Source organism: Seriola dumerili, unplaced genomic scaffold (assembly GCF_002260705.1).
Source record: "Seriola dumerili isolate Sdu_G_001 unplaced genomic scaffold, Sdu_1.0 BDQW01000432.1, whole genome shotgun sequence".
NCBI classification, from domain to species: domain Eukaryota; kingdom Metazoa; phylum Chordata; class Actinopteri; order Carangiformes; family Carangidae; genus Seriola; species Seriola dumerili.
The window spans coordinates 6,520,839-6,543,404 of NW_019174687.1; the positions used below are offsets into that span (position 1 = coordinate 6,520,839).

General features: G+C 39.8%; 1 protein-coding gene across 1 annotated transcript in view; it reads left to right on the forward strand.

Moving 5' to 3' along the window:
- Positions 1-22,566, forward strand: part of LOC111233859 (contactin-associated protein-like 4) — a 97,597-nt gene that overhangs the window by 71,475 nt on the left and 3,556 nt on the right. Inside the window, exons 14-21 of the mRNA XM_022761759.1 lie at positions 606-768; positions 2,283-2,410; positions 2,953-3,123; positions 6,565-6,783; positions 11,658-11,897; positions 14,972-15,196; positions 16,933-17,066; positions 20,095-20,182. Coding sequence (XP_022617480.1) covers positions 606-768; positions 2,283-2,410; positions 2,953-3,123; positions 6,565-6,783; positions 11,658-11,897; positions 14,972-15,196; positions 16,933-17,066; positions 20,095-20,182 — 1,368 coding nt within the window. The remainder of the gene's footprint in view (positions 1-605; positions 769-2,282; positions 2,411-2,952; positions 3,124-6,564; positions 6,784-11,657; positions 11,898-14,971; positions 15,197-16,932; positions 17,067-20,094; positions 20,183-22,566) is intronic.

Here is a 22,566-nt window from a genome sequence, read left to right on the forward strand (position 1 = left end):
ATGAAATGTAAACAAAAGGATAAAAGGGAGATTGTTTTATTTTTTGGATGAGGAAAAGGATGGAAAGAGAAAAAGTAGCTACACCCACAATGTTCTCTTATTAATGATGCTCACAACTTACAATACAAAACATTTTTTATATCGTGGCCACAATGTTTTGTCCAAGAAGCGTTTTCAGTATGTAAAAGCCAAGACATACTTGGCAGCCTTTCTAAAGAGAAGTTTTTGTTCCCTTATTTATTCCTCACACAAATGTGTTTTTTTTGGAAACAAGACAAAGAAATGTGCACCTGAGAGAAAATAGCTGAGTGCTCTTTGTGAAGATGTTGTGGCGTATAAAACTGAGGAGACACACATTTACCTCGTAAATAGTGCTGCAGCATTCATGTAGTGTTGCCAGTGAAATGTTGAGAGATACTGTAACTTTGGGGTTTTGTAGGGGTGTTTCTAGCACTGTTTACAAAGGTAAATGTGCTTCTCTCCTCAGTTTTACACAGCACAATATCCTCTCTCAGCAGCATGTTTCTAGTAGTGCGACTGAAGGCTGAATCTGATACAACAAAATGGTTCCTCATGTGTTAGCTCAGCTGTCGTGTGTGTTTCAGAGGGGTCTCCGTTCAGCTGGTGGCTCGGTGGTCCCGGCTCCGGTCGTCTCCAGACTTACTGGGGCGGAGCTCAACCAGGAAGTCAGCAGTGTGCCTGCGGCCTGCAGGGCGACTGTGTGGACCCACAACACTACTGCAACTGTGACGCTGACCGCATGGAGTGGTACTGAAATTAATAAACTCATATTTACATGTATTTATATATTTTTCTCAGTACTTATAGTCATAAGGTAATGTTTTTTTCAGGGTGTTTTGTGCTTGTAAGGTCACACACCTCAAGTTTAAGTGTCTCTTTCAAGCATCCACCATCAACTAACTATCATGTCCAATGAAAAGAAAACAGAAGACTATGGGCAGAATGCTCTGCTACACAAGGTCCATTTGTTTGTAATAACTGGTACCATGCTTGCTTTTCAGGAAAAAAATAATAGAATATTGACATAAAAGTAAAGGAAAAGTAAAAGTTTACATAGCAGTTTGTTCAGTAATACGGGGTTGGCCTTCCCAGAAAATGTAAAAAAGTTATTAGGGAGAATCAACATAAAAAAAAAAGAAGAAGAAAAAGAAATCTGTTCAGTGTGACCAATTTAAAGAAAAGTGAAGATCATTTGATGAAATTTTTTCATCAAATGATTTTATTTCTTATAAAATACACAAAATAATAAGGAAAAGAAAATCTGGGTTGGTTACCAAAACATGTCAATATCAGATTGTCTGAAGAAAATAGGAACAATCATACTCACATACAAAAAATAGACACGAGACATAAGAAGAGAAGATATATGTGCAAAGTCGTCTGACTAAATGTAATTTCCTCAGGAAAATGAAAACATGTCTGATGACTTTGAACAAACATGCTGTCCCTGCTCGACTTGAAACTTTGGCAAACATCCAGTCGACGGGGATAAATTGAGCAGAGTAAAAAACAAAACTGTTTTAATGTTTCCTCATGCTGTAAAGGTTCCTTCCATGCCTCACTTCATGTCTTCTGTCACTCTTCTACCACCGGTCCGAACTGTTTGTGCAGTGGCGCCTCTATTTTTACATACCTCAGCTGCCATAGCTGCTCTTCAATATTTTATCAGACCCTCAAACTGCTGCATACATCAGTCCTTCCAGTGCTGAATGTATTTTTATCCACAGCTTTCCTTAGCAACAAGGTTAACATTCATATTAATCTTCAGTGCATAAAGCCGGGTGTGGGCCTGGATGGACAGGAGGTGTTTTGGGAGTAGCTGTTCCATAAACTGCCACGCATGGAGTGCTGAGCGTCAGGATGGTTATGATTTGGTTTTGGAATAAACAGGTTCCCGAGAGATTACACCTACACACTGCAATGTTTGCATCAGCTTGTGGCAACATGTAATGTTGTCACAAGACTGATGTAACATTAAAAATATACACACCAGTAAATCTATGCACGAAAATGAGCATGATTTGGGTTGGGTGACTGGTGTGTTTTTGTTCATTCTCTGCATAGTTTTTTGTTCTTTTACATATTAATCTATCTCCTCATCCTGTTGCTTCCTCTTCGTCTACATCGTTTTCCTCATTTTATCTTTGCCTTTATCTCCTCCGTAAACCTTTTTCGTCTTTCATCTCTTTTCTTTCCGCTTTATTTTTGCTTTTATTCTATTTCCTCACTTCCTCCTCCTCCTCCTTTCCTTTTTCCACCAGGGCTGAAGACTCAGGCCTGCTTATCCACAGGGAGAGCCTCCCAGTCAGGTCTCTGGTACTGGGTGACATCCAGAGGCCAGGGTCAGAGGCCGCCTACAGGGTGGGACCGCTCCGTTGTCATGGAGACAGTAAGTGCCCTCCAAAAACCCCAGTTGCCTGGTTACACTTGATTCTAAGATCAAGATCAGGAAATCCTACTATTATGTACTGTTGTCACTTTCTTATGCTTTCTAGCTAAACAACACTGGTTATATATTAACATTATGTCACCATGATTTAAATATTAATGCAGATATTTGCTATACAGTTACTGTATAGTATATACTGTATCTATAGTGTATGTTATAATGCTGTAGTCTATTATACAAACTCGCATGGTAGAGCATGTTCATCAGTTTGTGTGTCCCCTGGAGACACAAACTCTATGTGTTTTATATTCCAGCCATCACTCAGCGACATTACATCATTGAGACTTTTGAGTTTTATTCCAAGCCCGTCAAGGCGACCACTCTTTCCTCTTTGAAATGATTTTTGAATTGCAGTCTTTAGTACCTAAAAGTTGATACATGTGCTATTAATGCCAAAGCATTGCTAAAATTACTCAGTTTTCATCTAATCAGCCTGCTTGGCTCATTTGTTTCTGATGTGAAAGTGCATTTGTGTTTTTCAGAGAACTTCTGGAACGCTGCGTTTTTCGACAAGGAGACGTCGTACCTCCACTTTCCCACCTTCCACGGGGAGCTGAGCGCGGACATCTCCTTCCTGTTCAAAACCACGGCCTCCTCTGGTGTGTTCCTGGAAAACCTGGGCATCAAAGACTTCATCCGCATCGAACTAAGCTGTGAGTAGGAGCTGAATCCAAACACACTTAAAGGGAATGTGCGTGTGCATTTTAAAGCCCTTTAGGCAGTGTGATTTATAGTATGCCAGCAAAACTAATAATGTTCTTTTATTTCTATTTTTTGGTCTAATAGTGATGCAGTTAGAAGATTACTTTGGATTGTACTTTTGGTCAAGTTTGGTCCTTTTTTCTTTATTTTTAATTGAACTGTGAACACTTTCATTTCACAAAAACACTTGTATCCTTACGATTTGCTTTAATGTATTTCCCCCATGCTGAAGTGTTTGAAATTGTCTGGAAGCCTTACAGTGGAGGGTGGTGACATTTTCCCAACCATTTACTCTTTAAATTTTGAGGTCAAATGAAACCGGCTGTTCAGTTTTTTTTTACTGACAGGCTGGATTGTGTGGAGTTTTTGTTTTCCTCTATTTTTTTCTGCTTTAGGCTGCATTGTTGTTTGAATCAATTCCCCACTCAGACTGCAGTTGAATGCATTGTATACACCTCTGTGGGTAGCACATTCTGGCACACAGGAGACAGCCTTGTATTAACCACACAACCAATAAAATGTGAACAAGATTAAACCCATAAAGAGGAACTCATAATTACTTCAGGCAATTTTTTTGCAACCTTGTTTTTAATTTTACATTTGTTTCGTAAACTCTCAGGGGCATTGTCGCCATGACCCTCCATTAATTTCTGTCTCCTGCATTATGCACACACCACAGTGTGTCATTTAGATTAAGACAGTAATAACCAACGGTGTTATTTAGTTTATGGGTGCCATGGAAATGTGGCGAGGTGTGAGATGTATGTTTATAGCCTACCATAGATTGTGTCATTTGAAATATAGCTGTATTACCCAACAAGGTGACCTCATGCTTATATGGTTATGACAGTAACGCAGCAAGGTATGAAGTACACATTTATGGGCAGCAATGGTGTGAGTCATTTAGTGAGGCATGTATAGATGCCTTGATGTCTCTAATCTATGGTATTAGAGACATCGGTGGTTGCCTTTTGAAGCTCTTTCACCTCACTTCACCCTTTTAGTTTGGATTAGCTTTCTGTTTGCTGCTTGTTTTTGTGTTGTATTGAAGTTCGGAGGAAGTTGTTTACAAAATAGGATTTCAGGTACACACACAGACGCCTCTCTCCTCGGGAAATCATTGTTAGTGTGGTCGCTCGGTAACACTGTGGCCAGGCCTGACAACAATTTCTAAATGAAGTCACTGTAGGATGTTTGGATATTGTTTCATCTTGTTCTGTTGTCCCACAGTAATACATCCTCACCTTCCACCAGCACAACATGAAGAATGATGGTTTTGTTTTGTCTGTACCCTCCTAAATCTGTTGCTGTTGGTGGAGAGGACAGAGAGAGCTGAGCAGACAGCTCAAGGAGTAAATACAGTCATGCGGCACTGAGATGCTGTCCGTGGTGCTGAACCAGGGCTGCATTAACAGAGCTGAGGCGCTGGCCGTGGTCCTGAAGCTAATGCTCGGGCTCAGAGTGAAACATTTCTGAGGGCAGTGGTGGAAGTATTCAGATCCTATAATGGGTCAATTTTTATTTATTTTTTTTAATGTAAAGACAATTTGAAAAGGGGATACAGAGCTCGACAGTGAGTCTCAGCTCCACATGTTCACCAGCTAAAGAGCCCGATATTTCACTTGGTAGAGACCAAAAACAGCTAAAAGAGAGTGAATATTGGATTTACATTAAGTCCAAATGAATGATAATGTCAAATCAGCTTGAATGTGATGATATGGGAATGTTGTACCCACAACACTGCTGACTGCAATTGGATTAAAAAAAAAAAAAAATTGCTTATTGCAGGTTTATGTATCAATACTACAAAATAAAGTACAAATAAAAGTAAAAGAATGCTGACTAAAATTTTGCTAAATTTACTATATCAAAATTTAGACCTTATTTTAAAATTTGAATAAGCAAAATAAAGTGTATAACTGATGTGATGATGATGATGACACCATTCATTGTGTCCAATTGTCCATTTGGTCTCAAGGTAAACGTTGCTGAGGAAATAGCACAATATTGCCTCGTGAACTGTAGTGAACTACCTGGAGAGTACAGTTACTTTGGTAGGGTACTTGAGCACATGCACTTGCACTCACTTCCTGGGGTTACCTAACAATAGCACATAAGCAATAAAATACAATGAGGTGGTCTGATGCATGAAAATAAAGTACTCACAATGGAGTGATTACCGTACAGAAACTAATTTTGTACATCAGGACACCTCAGAGAGTGTTACACATTTTGTGGCCACTTACCACTGCAGAGCTATACTTAAATCATCACACACTTTTTAAAGTATTATCAATAAAATGTTATCAGGTATCAAAAGTAGCATTTTACTGTTATAGCTGGATAATAGTAGACCTGATGTTAACTTACTAGACTGCAACTGCAAAGCTTAGCAAGGTTCTGCAACGAAGAGCATTATAGGAATCTGGAAAGAAGCAGCACATCGTCTCTAGTCTTTTGTTTGTTGTTATCCTATGAGAACTGTTCCCAGTCTGCTTAGATAGAAAGCTCTGCTGGCTTTTGTGTTTGTTGTTTTGTTGTGAGAGAGTAATTAAACTTCAATCCAGAGAGTCCTGCCACCTCCCTCCCCCCGTCTGCCTGTTTGGTCTCCATACACTTGGGTCCAGCCTACCTGCTTGTTAAAGCTCTTGTCTGTGTTCCCAGTTGTGGCATTGGCAGGTCTGAGATGAATGGTTGGAGCAGTGTGAAAATATGCAGCTGTAAAATGAAGATTCATTCCAGCTGCACTTGGCAAGATTTTTTATGTAAAGACACACCTGTGTCCCCATACTAAATCATAAAATGGAGGTTTCAGCATAGGTGTCCTGTGGACTTTAATTGAGATGTGGACATGTCCTGTTTGCACAAACTGAATGATTGTGTTGGGTCTGTAGCTTCTAAACATTTAAATTGTCTACTTAACAGTAGCAATGACAGACCTCTCTGTCTTGCTTTTTTCTGTCAAGCATTTAAATTAGTTTCACTACCTCATTGAAAGTTACTTTATTGAATTTATTACTGCTCAGTATTTTGTGACAAATTATTTGGGTGATTGAAAAACCAAAATCGATCTCCCTGATTTAATTTGGAAAATGTTTGCTTTAATTAAACTGTATGATCTGAATCTTTAATCTGATTTGTATAAGGATTCAAAAACATCACCACACAATGAAATACATCTGCTTCACCAGGCAACAGAGTAATTGTATGGTTTTGTTTCAAGATGTTGAACACTCATCTAAATGGGATTCACATGGCATATTAATTATGTTTCTTTCTCTTCTGATGCTTCCCTATGTCCTCTTCCTTCTTCCCCGTTATCTACATCATCCCCCTCTCCCTCTATTAAAATTTGTTTTCTTTGTCTCCTCTATCCCTTCGTCCTCCCTCAGCCTCCACTCTGGTGCTCTTCTCCTTCGATGTGGGTAATGGCCCGCTGGAGGTTCGCGTGGAGTCGAGCGTCCCACTCAACGACAACCGGTGGCATCGAGTCCGAGCCGAGCGCAACGTCAAGGAAGCGTCACTTCGATTGGACGAGCTTCCTGCCGCCACGCAGCAGGCTCCTGCTGACGGACACTTCCACCTGCAGCTCAACAGCCAGCTGTTCATAGGTGAGAGGCGTGTTTTTTCTTCTGTGTTCGTAACGATCAAATGACCTCACAGTCAAGCAAGGAGGAAAATCCTGAACCATCTTATTTTATTGATTCAGTTTCTTTGTTTGTGATCAAAAACAACCGCTCTTAATTTTACACTGGAGTTTTTTCTGTTTCTGTGTGAATTTTCGCCTCAGTCTCAGGGCTGATGGGTTCAAAGCTCTTTCTTAAATCTTCTGGGATTGGAACAACACCAGTCTCTCTCCGTCTCTTTTACTTGCCTCATTTCTTTTATCCTTTTTGCTCTTGAGAGAACCAGTAGCTCAGTGTTTCTGTCTCTGCAGCTCCTGAACTAGCTTTAATCACAGAACTTTTCAGTCCAATTTCTTTCTATTTTGGAAGTAAAACTTGTTTTCTTTAACGTCTCACCAGACAATAGTTTATGAACCATAGACAGGTTCGGAGCTGTGTCTTGTTACTCAGCTTTTACACAAGAGCCTTCTGCGTTCACTCATCACTCATGAGTCAAGGTCAAGGTTATTTACTGTAAATCACAATCAAAATAAATTACCGAGAAGGAAAAAAATGAAAGGTACCCTAACTAAAGGTCAAGAAAGTTATGTTTACATCCACTGTTTCTCAACAAAGCACAGTGTATATTTTCTCAAGGCCAAGTGAACATGTTGAATGCATTTCCTTCCCCAAAACGTTTGCTAAGCCAGTTTCTTCTACATTGCCTTGACACGTTGCTGTCACCAACTGCTGATCACTGAAATAGCATAAAACTAGGACTTTATATCACATGTGTACAAGCGCCAAACAATATGGGAACCCAGTCTTAAAAACGTTGCTCGATCGTGAAACTACTGGTCAAAAGCTTCACTGGGTACCTTTAATAAACAAAGGACACAAAAATACTCAGCATAGCTAACTAACTCTTGTGAAGGTGAATTGCAAAGGATTATAAGCAGGTTGAGGTTGCCAGGTATTACCGACGAAGACCCTCTAGGCATACGTAAAAAAGGCCGCCTTACAGAGAAGTAGATAATTTGTGTTTGTTTGAAAGTAAATGGAGGTTATGCTGTTTGGTTTTGAAGAGAGACACCGTTAGTCTGACTCCACTTATCAAGTGTTGCTAAATACTGAAGATACCAGTTTGACACATTTACATATAGGGGGTCTGACACCATACTTCTCCATAGATCTAAACCTGACACCCAAAGTTAAGTTTAGAGATCAATAACAGCTAGTACAGGATGTGTTGTGTGTCCCCATGAGACTGGGATTAAATCCTCAGAAAAAGGGCTAAAAATATTCTTTTACATATGTTAATTTGCTATTGGCTGAATCCTGTTGTCTGCTCAGCGGTATTGGATATGAAAGATGCTGAGTCTGCACATCTATTTTATAGGGCTTCTACTAGTTCTTCATCCACGGCCCCACAATACAAACTCCTGATAGACTGAGATCCAGGACTCAAGACGGGAGCAAGTCTGACCTCCTCTCACAGTCCCACGCACTGAGGAAGAGAATGAAACTTCTGATTCAAAGAATCCTAAACTGCTGTTGGACAAATGACACCAGCTGCTACTATAGATATGAAAGCGCTGAGTCGATGGTTTCTGACCACACTGAGCAATAATCGCATTCAATAAACAAACATGCAGCAGGGAGCAGTGATTATAGTGTGTGGTGTGGTTTCTTGCAGCGAGGGTCTTTAAATAATCTGTAAATGAATCTGAAGCTGTAAGTTATTCATCAGTAGTCATGTAAATAACACACTGCAAACTGAGAATATCCAACTTGATCAATACCCTGTTTATCCCAGTTTCATCGTCTGCAACAGGGTGAAGATTGATTGGCTGCATGTGTTTAGCCAATTATCCACTCTGAATAGCCAACAGGTTGCCGGCATCAGCCGAAACCCGCATGTGTTTACCTCTGAATTATGTAGTACAATGGAATATTGGCAGCTTTGTGTGTTTGAATGGGAATGTGCAGAATATTTGACTTGATGATCATGATTTGAGCTATTCAGAGCATCGGTTGTATGCCCGAAATATAAATATAAAATACACAATATACGTGTTTATGTGTAAAAAATAAGCATTGATATCAGTTCAGCTTTTCTGCAATAAAAAGCCACTACAATGCTGTGTGAGCTATAATATTATATGCATTTTATTATATGCCTCCAACAAATTCATGTAGAAAATATTTACTTTTGTTTGGATTTCTAATAGTTGCATGCATTTTGAATAGTTAAGCTATGTTATCATGTGCAATGACTTTATGAGACAGATTTTTAGGTCAGTGTACTATTTATTATAAAGGCACAGTGTTGTATGAATACACAAGCCATAATTCCACAAACATTGTATTTATGAGCCTTAAGTATTCATCGTACAGATTTATAAAGGAAGAGAATTACATTGTCGCAATTAATAACTTGTGTTATTGCCTTGCAGGGATTTATAAGCCATAACATCACTTTTGCAGTTTCTTCATTGCCTGATATTTGTGGGTGTAAAATATCCACATGCAGCAGTTTCAAGTGAAAGATTTTCGCATTCATTGCAAGCAGCATTTCACATTATTTGTTGTATTGCCTGGTTTGGATAGATAAGCTGTAGTTTATTGGTGCTGCATTGCATCCTGTGAGTGGTGGCATGAAAACAGTATTTCCACTTAGTTCAAAAGAAAAACCTGGTGTAATCATCTGGCTTTTGAGGTATTGTTGGATTCCAGCAAATCTTCATCCCAGTGGACGATCATCGTTAGATCCTTTAATCTATTCATACTTGATGATGTACAGATATTTTATGTTCTTGCTTTTCCTGCTGTAGACACTGCAGTCCAGATAAGTGCTGAAACAAATCATAAATCAACAGAAAATCTATCTATTAAAATAAAAAGTTTTTAAATGTATTCATCATTTAAGTGATGCTAACGACAGCATGCTAACATTCTTGCAATTACAATGCTAACATGCTGATGCATGCGTGATGTTTACCATATTCAGCTTCTTAGTTTAGGATGTTAGCATTGTTTTAGCATTTTCTAATTGGTCCGAAACAAAATTTGGGCAAATCAAGATTTGACCGAATGATGATGTTTGATGAAAAGTCTGCACCATGTGAAACTCATGGTGCTGGTAGAAAATCAGATCGTAAGTCATTAGCATTTGTCTTTTGGGGAATGTCTAAAAAATTTCATTATCTCATCATCCATCTAATTGTTGTTGAGATATTTTAAGTCTGGACCAAAGTTTTGAACGAACCAACTCTACCCCACAAATATGAGGCAGATGGACCTATCCTGTGTGTGCTTTATTGCATAATGTCCTACTTTCATGTTCACTATAATTTTCTGCTCCAAGCTACAGGAGCTGTACATGCTCTTGCTTTCTGGACCTGCAGGTTAAGGTTCTATGTATTTTGAGCCACATACATTGCCTTTGATGGTTTATTTGATCTCTGCTCCTCTAATTGTTTTTCCCTTCACAGTCCTGTCTCATACCGTATACTGAGTGTGTTCTCACAGTGTGATCTCATATAGCGATGCTGTAATCATCTTGTTAGAGCTGAGGATGTATAGGAGGTTAAAATTCTTACTGATCTTGAAGGTCTCACTGATAACCTCTGACCAAAGGAGCAGGGCTATCTGCATTTGGATTTTTTGATCTTTGCTTTGATCTTCACCCCACAAATCCCTCATTATGCTACAGTCTTACCATCCTGGAAGTGATTCCTGTTTTGTTTAGTCACAAACATTGCATGTTTCTTCATTGTTAGCCAACAGCGTAGTGAAAGAATACTCATCCAAAGATTAATTTTTATATGTTCAAAATATTAACTTTTCTGAATCCATGCTTCAGTCAACTTCAAGTTTCCTTCCCTGTTTTATAAAAAAAAAAAAAAAAAAGTGGGTATTTCCCCCTTTGTGTTTCAAACCTATTTCAATAATTTACAGTTTGTGACTTGTATTACAGCAGAGAGAGGAGTCTGACAGAGCTCAGTGAGTTATTGGTGTGAAAAGCTGCTGCTGCTGTGCAGTAGGAAGATGTCAGCTTTGGGGCGCTGAGAGCAAAGTGCACAATTTCACCCTGTGAACCTTGCAGAAATGACAGGTTGTCTGGTTTGCTCTTATATGTGATGGCACAGCAAAAGTTCACAGTATGTGTGGGTGCAAAGGTGGACATGTACTTTTGATATTATTTCTCTGTCCTCTGGTTTGTAGCCATTATTTAAAAAAAAAAATCTGACAAATTGCAAGTGAAGTGCGGGAGAATGTGCAAGGAAAGGTGATGGAAAGGGAAGGAGATCTGCCTTCCTGCTCCACACAGACAGATGTATGACCAGACACACAGCCAGGCAGAAATTCAGCATGGCAGCCAACCACCTAGTTAGCCAGTCAACAGCTAGAATGATGCTTTTCAGACAGACCTGAAGACAGCTGACGAAAGTTATGCTCCCAGATCAGTTTTCCACCTACAGCTTGTTGCCTCATTGCCGTTTCATCGTTGTGTCATTTCATAAGAAGAGTGTTGACAGTCTGGAGCTTCTGGAGGAGCAGAGGCAACATGTGGATTTGCTGTAGATGACAGGAGGAGGAGGAGAGAAGAAAAACCAAAGAGAAAAGAAAGTACACAGACTTGTCAGCACCCAAAGAAATGAAAGAAAGGCTGGGGAAAAGAAGATAGACGGGAAGATTTGTTCTGTCTTTGTTCTCGCAGTGCTAGCTTTGATGCTACATGCTTTGATTGATTGTGATGTTTGCAGTTTCAGCTACACATGAAATTTAAAGTGTAGCATTTTACATCTCGACATGAAACATAAAAAAAGCATTGAATATAAAGCATTAAAGACCATTATCTGTTTTGATGTTGACAGGAGGCACAGCGTCCAGGCAGAAGGGCTTTCGGGGCTGTATTCGCTCTCTGCAGCTGAACGGCGTCACCCTGGACCTGGAGGAGAGGGCGAAGATCACGCCCGGGGTTCGACCCGGCTGCCCGGGTCACTGCAGCAGCTACGGCTCGCTCTGCCAGAACCAGGGCCGCTGTGTGGAGAGGGTCAACGGCTTCCACTGTGACTGTGGCCTGTCAGCCTACACCGGAGTCTTCTGCCATACAGGTACTGTCCACATGTTATGTCCTGGAGCAAGACACTCAACCTCAAATCTTAGGGCTATAGGCAAAGTATACCAGCCAGTGTCATCATGCTGTAAAGGTTTTCTTTGTCTGGAGAATGTACTTACTTTGTAAGTTACATAAGAGACTCTTTTGTACTGAATAAAAATGAATGTGGGAGGAGTTAACTGTGAGGTAACTGTGACAACCATATCTATAAAACAGACAGAAGTAAAGTGCTGGAAGAGTTCAGCTGACAAAGTTATCACAGTCTTCATATAAACCAAAGCTATTTTTATATTATACTTTTCTCCATAGACAACAATGGTGGGGACACCCGCCTTGACCCGTCTCTGTGAGACCTGTCGAACCACTTGACAACATGTTGCATAGAGCCATATCCACCACCACCCCCGAACCCCCCCGCTCTGCTTTACAGTTACTGTTAGCTCATATATCTCACCAGACAAGGTCAGAGCTGCTTTGACGTCGTGTGTCAGCTTGTGGCTCCTTCAGGAGGAGAACGAAAGAGTCGAAGCCGGCGATTGTCTGAGCAGAGTCAAAGCAGGTTAACCCTGAACATCTGCATCTCCACACAGGCTTCATTTCTATAGGACTCCAATAAGATATAATTCTCATTGTATTTAACAAAACTGAAAGGATGAAAATATAAATAACAGTCAACACAAGATGAGAAGAGACAGATACTGTTATTGAGAACAAGTTTGTGGGGGTGTTTCTCTGCTGCTGTATTTAGACTGCATGTCATTCCACTGAATCTTTCACTGCAATCAAATGTCTCATGCAAATAGTGTCTGTTTGATGTGTTGGAGTCTATTTAAGTAGTTTGTTTGATGTCAAATTAGTTGCATCATCAAGTTGAACTTTATATCTGGATCCAACAACTTAAGTTAGTCCATGATTTCAAGAGGACTCTCTGTGCCCTCTTCTGCCCATCCATCTAATGCACTTATCTGCATCTCCGTCAGCATGGTGAGGCACAGAGAGTACATTTTAGTTGCTTTGATGTATCTGTGAAACACCGCGTGGATATAGTTATGTTTACAGTTGTCAGGAAACTTGTTGAACACGGTTTTCTGTAATTGGTTTAAAGTGGGTTTTTTTTCTTGATTTTGTGCTGGTATTTTGAGAACAGCCTTGTGTTCTCTGGCAGTCTAATTAGGCCATATAAATTTGTTCATATGCTTTAAATATCTGATTGAGCTAAAATAACCCTGAGCAATTCATTATAATATTGAAACAAAAGTGGAAAGTCGCTGAAATGGAAGAAACAAACAACTTTTTTTCAGGCTTGATGAAATATAAAATATCTCCAGTCCATGAGTGATGTGTAGGTGAAGCAGAGTTTAATGTTTTAAAACATCAGGCTCAACTGTTAGAAAACTGGATGCTATGTTCCAGAGACGGAGCCTGATTCTTTCCAGGGCTGACTAACTGACTCACTATAAAACAGACTTAAAAACACACGATAGCCCAGCAACATTAGGGCTACAAGCGACCCATCATGCAACACTCTGAATGGAGAGAATACAAATGTAACACGGTCCTCTACAAAGACAATATCTGATGAACAGTAATTGTCAAGATGATGAAGACCCACTTCTTCAGCCCTAATTTCCAGAAAAAAAACATACGCAGTCATTTAGCCTACCGTAATCCTAGACATGTAAAAGAAGCCAAAAAGTAATTTAAAAAAAAAAAGCTTTGGTTTAGTGCATAAAGCTCCAGGGGACCTGATCATCTAGCTTTTGATAGGACAACATTTCCTTTGTCTTTAGATGTGAGCGTTATGGAGAGACTGCATTCCCCGCTTTGCTGAATGTTTGATCAGATACTCCACATGATCTGCAGGCCCCACTAGACCATAAGGGTTTGACTTTTTTTGTAGCAAATAATGCCCCTAGCATCATCCATGTTGGCTGACTCATCTGTAGCATCAGTTTTGAGCCCAAAATATTCACAAACAGGGAGTTCTGTTCCCCCACCGACAGCAACCATCCATCCCAGCTCGCACCTTTGGGATTTCTAAATACTGAGGTATAACCCAGAAACCATAATAGTGAGGTTTTCTTGTCCTTCGCTGAATTTTCGCTGAAAGTTTCACTTGCCTAAAGGCCATCTTTTGTGTTTCTTTCAGAACAGGCACAGAAACAGTTTCCCCACTTCCCCAGTCGCAACCCTGACTGTAAAATTGATATCCCTCTGAATCTTGATCTCGAGCAAAGACATCTCACCTCAGTTATTTTTAATTTAATATGCTCTTTAAATTTTAAAAGAACACGGGAGGACGACTTGGGAATGGGACTGCCTGACATCAAATGGAAACACATTTCAAAACTCGCTCATTCCTCTTCTATTTCTACAAGACAGTGTTATGCAATGCAAGATCCTCCACAAAGCTCACTACACTAATGCCAGATTGGCCAAGATTACCCCAGAAGTAAGTGACAGTTCCCTGCCAATCTCATCCACTTACTAAGGACCTGCTCGAGGTTAACTGACTATTGGTCAGAAATATTTAAAAGCTATGAAAATGTATTTCACATTCACATAGCTACCACCCCCTGACATCTATATTTGGAACACCAGAGGAGGACTGGTTAACCTTTCCATTGCAATTCGGTGGGAGATTGCCTATTTGTTAGATAAACACACATACATAAACACACTGATGCCTGATGACACCGATTAATCATCCTGATCAGGATTCCCTCCTCTGGTTCCTCTGAATCAGTATGAGTAATGAAATTCCCAAATAAAAATATACAGGTATTAAAAAAAACAAGAAAGAAAAACAACTATCTCCTTGATGAAAAATCAGTGGCTGTACTCTGAAAACATGAGCAAACCTTTGAACCTCTTGAAGCTTGAGAGATAAATACATTTGTATTTAATGTAAAATTTAAAATAATTTTAAGCTTTTTAATGTGGTAGTTGCCTTGTTGATCAAAGAACGTCATTTGAGTGTAAAATCTGCTTTTCCATTCCTGATATTGCTTAAAAAAAAAAAAAAAAAAAGTCTGTAATGAGCCTCTCTGTGGCTGTCTCTTCCTCCAGAGGTGTCGGCCATCTTTAAGTCAGGGACATCCGTCAGCTACACCTTCAAGGAGCCGTACGAGTTAATCAGGAACAGCAGCGCCCTGCCGTCCTCCATTTACTCTGACATGACGCTGAGAGGAGAGAACGTCTCTCTGAGCTTCAGGACGAACCAGAGTCCGGCTCTGCTGCTCTACGTCACCTCCTACTACAGAGAGTACCTGGCCCTGCTCATCAACAAGCACGGTGAGCAGGACATAGGGCTTTTATTTTGAAGGTGGTTTGTTTGTGTGGTAGTTTTTAAATCTTATTACCCACCATGACTTCGGTTTCGTGCAGTTTTTATTTATTTAAATGCTTTTTTAACAAGATTGCACACAAGATTAAGTGCATCATCTTTTTGTAAAAAACCCTTTTAAACTCCTCTCCTCCTATTTACCTCCATGCTTCAGGGCTCTTTCTCATCCTTTTGTCTGCTCAGGTCATTCAGACTTGAGATTGTCCTCTTATTTATAAAAAGCTTCTTGTAATCCTCTCTTCCTGTTTCTCCCTCCCAGTCGTCTTTCACCCTCTGAACATCAGTTAATTTTCCCTCTTGGTTGTTGCTCTCTGTTCTTTTATTTTTGTCCATATTTTCAACCCTTGAATCAAAAATGTTTTCAAGACTTCTCCTAATCCTCTTCGTCCCTCAACTTTTTTCAATGACTTTCCTCTCCTCACATCTCCTCCCAGCCTCTCATCTTACCTCTCCTCCCCTCTCCATCTCATCATCTCTCTCCCATTCCTGTCATCTCCTCATGATATCGACCTCTCCTCCTCCTCCTCTCCCTCTCTCCTTCCTCCTCGTCCTTTGCTCTACAGCTTTACCAGATCTATCAGGATCTGTCAGACCTTTCCTCTCTCTGGATTCACCCCGTCAGCCTCTACTGCCTTTTAATCTGTCCAGCTGGGCCGGCTATTGTGTTTTGTCTCCGGCTGAAAAAAGAAAGTGCTCTCTGGTTTTACCGGTGAGACCTGATGAGTGATGCTGAGGGAATAAAGGTTTGGTGGGATGTTAATGTAGCCGGTCAATGTGCTGCTGAATAAAACAGCAGAAAACTCACTCATGTGTTTTAGAAACTTTTGATTCAAATAATTATGTTGAGAGTTTGGCTTTTAAGAGTAGTAGGAGGCCCTTTGAATTTTAAATTACATTTTCACCGTCCAGGAGTCTAATAAAACCGGCACTTGCTGCTAGATTAGCTGTAAATGGAATTTTTTTGGTGTTAATGACTCAAAGCTGATGGACAGCAGAGCGTTAAGGTTTCGTGGTGACCGTGGACTGGTCAGGTAAATGTTCTTAAACTGAAGCGTCCAATTAAATCCCTAAGAGCTTTGTGTTGCTGGGCTAATTTATTTCTCATGCCCTCTGCTGCAGCTAAACTTCCTCAGACCAAACACAGAAGCTCTTTGTCAATCACTGACTGCTGTTGTTCAGATAATAAATACATGTATTCCTAAACAAACTGCATGAATAACAAATAATTATTCCTTCATGGTAAATCCACGTCTAATGAACATGAATGTGAATCGTATTAATGAGATATTCTTTGTGGTATTAATTACTATACTTGAAAATTATGCTAAATGTTATTATGTATGCACCTGAAGGACGATGTGTGATTTCTTATCCTTCTTTTGAATTTTAAAAGTGCACAGACATCACAGGGCTTTCATTAAATCTGCTCTTAATACTCTGAATATTAGTTAAGATTAATTACATTTAAATTTAGATTTGTTTTGTTATTGATAGGGAATTAAATCCCAATCCTCAAGCTGTATTAAATCAGATACTTGTCATTCAGATTCTTCACTGAGGCAAAAAAACAAAAAAACAAACAAAACGTAAGTAAAGATTAAAGAAGCAGACCTGGACGTTTTCATCAAGAGAAAAAAAGTTTCAATTGAAAAGAAACTGTTTGTGTGTCTCTGTGTGTGTGAAGATAAGCTGGAGGTGCGGTACAAGCTGGACAGCAGCAGAGAAGCTGAAGTGTTGAGGAGCAGAGTGAGGAGTCTGGCCAACGGACAACTTCACACTGTGACCATCAGGAGACTGGCGGACTCCGTGTCTGTGCAGGTAACACACACACACACACCATTTACACCACATACTTTTTGCTGCAGAGAGTTGAATGACTACACAACACATTGTTTAGAGAGATTGGCCTGAAATGTATGGAAGTGTATAGGTAACAAAAGATTTGAGAGTGTGTGAAGCTAATCCTGAGCAATATTCAGTCTGCAAATTAATATTTGAGAGCGTGCAAGCAAAGATTTGCAGAATTAGATTTTTGTGTGCGTGCGTGCGTGCATGTGCACAAGGACAAAATTATGAGCATAGCAGATGATCTGAACCTGCAAAAAGAGTTGTGTCTTGCATTTTAGTGATCAATAAGGTTTCTTACTATCAAAACTGTTTACTCACTTTCAGCAGTCTGAAACAGAGCAGAGAGTAACCTGTTCTGTTTAAAGGGCCCTCTTGTTAGTCTCCTCTTGCTTTCAAAATAAAAGCTGGAACAGGGGTATCTTTTAACTACCAGATAGAGACAAAGAGCAATATGGTTTGCATCATTTAAGAAATAAAAATGTTTTGACTGGTTTCCAACCCTGTTTCACCAGGCATCAATTTTGAAAATGTCCAGATGTGGACACATCCTGTTGCACTTTGCTATTTGAAAAGAATCAAGTTTTATGAGTTTTATTTTTGGTTTTGTGCTCACTCAAAAAAACCCCAAAAAAACCAAAACAGTTTGACAGAGACTACTACACCTTTAACTTGACCCAAAAGTGACGGCATGTGGCATTTAAAATGTTTTGTTTTTCCCAGGTTTGTGATAATGAGCTGCCTGCTGTCGCTCTAGATAGTGTAGACTAAAATGTCAGAATACTGGAACTAATGATCTACCAGAAACACATGGTTGATCACGTGTGTGTTTGTGTATAATTTTAATCAGTAAAGAGGAAGGAATAAACAGTCCCATCTTTACAGCATTGTGTTGTTCCCCTCAGGTATAATTAAGCAGAGCTACGGCAGGGCAGCAGGGACAAATTGCACATTAAAACAGCTGCAGATGAAATATGAAGCATCTTAAATCGTATCTGGATCTACTGAATCTCTTATCTTGTTAACAGCATCAGATGATATATGAGGCTAACTTCATCTAACCAGGGGCCAGCAGCCCCGACGTCTGTATAATTATCAACACAATGAGATGAAATAAGGTGACCTCATATTGCTTGGGTTCACCCTCCTGAGTCACTGTTTTGCGAAGCGCCAATGAAATATGAGGTGCACCTCATCTTGGCGATTTCCATCACCTTGAATCATTATGTCGTTAGAGACATACTGTGGGGACATCAGCTGAACCTCGACAAGAGTTTCACCGAGCTGCTTCCTGATGGCCAGCAGCGTCCAGTCTCCCCACTGGTCTCACAAGTGGACAGTGTCATAACCTGTTCCCTGAGCACATGTCCTGATGAAAAATGACTCACTCTGGGCTACTAATACTGTGTGTCCTCTGTTCCTACACTGTTATCGGAGAGTCCAGAGTGCAGTTTGTTCCTCTGAGGGTTTCCTGTTCATCTCACAACATGCTCCAGTTAGTCAACTCTGTTCAAAACACCGGAGGAGAAATACTCCAGGATATAATATCCAGAAACCTAGTGTAAAATAAATCATATCTATTTAGAAAATTGTACCTTTAAAACTTCTTAAACGTTTTTGTTCTCTCAACCTCTACAATTTCTCATAAGTTTTACTTGCAACCATCTGTATTTATCACTAGAGATCAATTTTTGTGCCTGAATCTGTACCTCAGTCTCAGACTTTGACAGATTTTACATGAAGGCACCAGTTCTGTTTTATTCCACCCTCTTTCCTTTTTACTCTTTAATCTATTCATGAAGTTGTACAGGTTAAGGTTACATGCAAATTTTTCAACTACAGTGAAAAGATTGCACAGACATGTCTTTGTCACAACTCGCACCACCTTAAAGAGAACTCACGTTTACTCGAGTTGCACCAGTTGTACCGCTTAAAGTTCATTCTTCACAAATATATGAGCATCAAACTAGCTGATTGTTTGGTCTGACACTTTGTCTGGAAGTTCTCTCTTTGGGCAGACATTTTGGCATAGTACTGCCACAAGGGATCTTAAAGTAAAGCACAAACTAATTTTCTCTTAAAGCCACTCAAATTCATTGTCCTGTTCGTTTACATCGATTGATGAATGTTAAACTTCATTCACATGCAGTGATTTCTTTACATTGACCTGGAGCGAGAGTGATTTTAGTTTCCATATTACCACTATATTTAATTAACATTGTATTTATACTTGTATGGATTGGGAGGTATAATGTATCACTAGTCCACTAGTCACATTTAGCTAAGTACAAACACATTTGCATATTTGTCTGAACGTGTGCAGCCTGGAGAGGCATAATTACACCGTAACACAACATACTCTCACTCTACAGTATCTCACCCAGTTTAGTTCAACAGATGGTTTAACTCACCTCACTATTTCTATTTAAAATGGGTTTTAAGAAGAACTCAAGTTGGGGACATTATACATGAAGATGTGATTCACAACTCACATCACATTTGAAATTAAGTAAAAGTCTTTCAAGACCAGCACCTACAGGATCTTATCCATAAGAGATGCAAGTCAAGTGAAGTATTAGCCCATAATAAAGTTTCCTCAAGCTTTGGTGGTCAATGTCCTTTAAATGCTGACGTTAGTTTGGAACTTTTAAGTTTTAAAGTTTTGGTTCTGACTAGATTTCCTCTCCACAGCCACACACTGCGAGTCTCTGTAGAGCAGCTCTCACTAAAATAATCTCCAGTGGAGAATTTCACCCCAGATGACTGAATGTTTTTCACTGAAAGTTTGGACTCAGTTGCTCATTTCTCCCACTGAGCTGGTGAGATGAAACAAAAGAAAATCTGAACACTGTTCCAAAAAATTCAACTGTGAACAAGTGTAGTTTTAAATTCAGACATCCGCAGTTTTTGAACGCTACACTGAGAAAACTTCGAAGCATCTAATGAGACAACTAAAATGTTTTCCCCAATATTAATGAGGGGAATGTGTTGGTTGTTTCAGGTCGACCAAAATGTCAGAGAGGACTTCAACCTGACATCAGACGGAGAATTCAATGCCATCAAGTCACTGGTGTTGGGCAGGGTGCACGGTAAGTGAGGAGGCAGTAAAAACAAAGAAAGCCTTTTTACTTAGATCAAAGTTCTTAGAGCTGTTACTCAAATGAGTGTTGATTAGTTCTCTGACATGTGTTTATGAAAATCTACAGAAGTAAACATAGCCAAAGCTGTTAGTACTTAGATAATTAAGATCACTTTATCATGTGCCAAGTTGGGCTGAGCTGAGATGTCGACAGAAAACTTGAGCAGTGAAGTAGATACAGCCACTGAATACTCATGAGCTGGAACATCAACATGTTGATGGGTGTCGCAGCTGGTGTGACCCCATCGCAAGATGGTCTCTAGTTTTAGATTCAGTATAACCAAAGATAGTAGTTTGTCTGGACATCCATGGATACATTTGATACAACTAACAGCAAATTCAGCGTACATTTAATTTGCAAAAATATAAACAAAGGAAAGCAAACAGGCCTTCAGTTGTAGTCCACAAGTAACTGACTCCCCAAAACTTTGTGGGAACCTCAGTTCAAACCTTTGATTTCGAGGAACATCATGCTCAGATTACAACAAAGAGTAATATGTGTGCGTGTTTGATTTTGTTAGATTAAACTTCTGGATAAATATCATTTGTTGTATATGGGATTTTTACTTGGATATTTATGTACTAACGGATCCATAGTGTTATTTCATAAATTTAGATTATTATCCAGCACTAATTAAAGAACTCAGACTGTCAAAATTGCATTTTTGGCAGCCTCAAATATTCAGCGTTAGTTTTCCTTTGTAAAACTCCAACTGTCATCACATGCTGTCTCTTTCTCGTCACTTCTACAGGAGTGAACAGAAGACGGGTCTATTTAATGGATACTTTATTACAAGGTTTCACCAACCCTGGGTGCTTTAGTGCCATGCTTTATCCACTTAGCTGTGTAGTCCTGGACAGGGACGTGTAACAGAGTTGGGATGAGACAGTAATTGGCTCTGTCATGACTTATTCATGTTCTCTGTGAGCGGAGCCATCAGAGACACACTCAGATATAAGCTGTTAATAACATGAGGGGCTGAGAGGCCGCAGTCACAGCTCCCCGAGACCAAGTCACAGCAACACACTGTCAATTCAAAAAGGAAACACATCGGCTATCAATAGTTGAGTCAGCTTTTTCTACCAGCTTTCCCCAGGTGTCCTTCAGCAGTATTAAGTCATAGTGAGTAAGATGATGATTAATTTTGCATAGGTGTATCCTGTCAGTGTTTTATGGCCCTTTACTATAATCATGTAACAGTGATGTGCAAGATAAAAAGCAGCAATGTGCTGTTGTAACATGGTACTGCAAATTGCTAAAAATGTACTGTATGTGAAAATGCAGTTTTCAGTGTTAAAGTTTGACCTTTAAAAAAAAGAAAGTGATCAATATTTTCCATTTTCATTGATATGATGCACTCTCTCTACTATTCAGCATTCCAGTTGTGCGAAGCATGAAAATGTTATTTGTTCTTCTTCATTAACTTCAATAGAGACTTTGAGTAAAAAAGCCTCTGAAACATCAGTTACAGCCTGAGACAGTCAATCGGCGCTCAAGTCGTAATTACTGGGGTTTTTATGCATGAAATTGATCATTATTAAAAATATTGAATGCAGAATTGTCATCAGCAGCTTCATTCTAAAAACATCAGTTCTAGTTTTTGCCTTCAAATATCCATATCAGTCAAAAACTAATTTTATGTACTACTTAAAGCAACAATATTAACCAAATAAACAATCTACATTTTACATCAGGCATGCACACCACACATTTTATGGTGTAACAAATACCAATTCTCTGATTATCTTTTGTCTTTTTGGATGTAAATCCTCAGTGAGTAACTCAGTGGGTGTAGCACAGTGTGTTTGAACCCCGGTCCTCATCTCTGTCAAACCAGAGGAGGCAGAGAGTCAGATCAGGATCAGAAAAGCAGCAGGAAAGTGGATTTTCCGTCGTTCCCTGCCAACCCTATCATCCATCAGCCTAACTAATGGACCCGGAAGGAATACAGAGAGACGGAGAGGGGGAGAGAGGTGATGGAGTGAGGGGTGGATCAGCTGAGCGGAGCTTACAGGCTGCAGTAATGTTTCGCTCTCGTCAACATGCAGATGTGTCCCGGTAAAAACCATAGTCACCTCTCAGTCATCTGACAGTGATGCAGCCGGTTTCCGCGGTAATGTTTTTCCACAGCTGCCGTTTACACTGCTGTGAAGGAGTGGAGGTGAATAATGAAGGGATTTAAGTCAATAAAATGAACAGATAGAGGGTGAGAGTGCACATCTGTCTCGTGGAGTGATAGATGGAGACTGGAGGCTGAAATCACTGACAGTCTGTCTACTGTAATGAGGGTGTGTGTGACTGTATGTTTAGGGAGGATGAGCATAATTGATCCT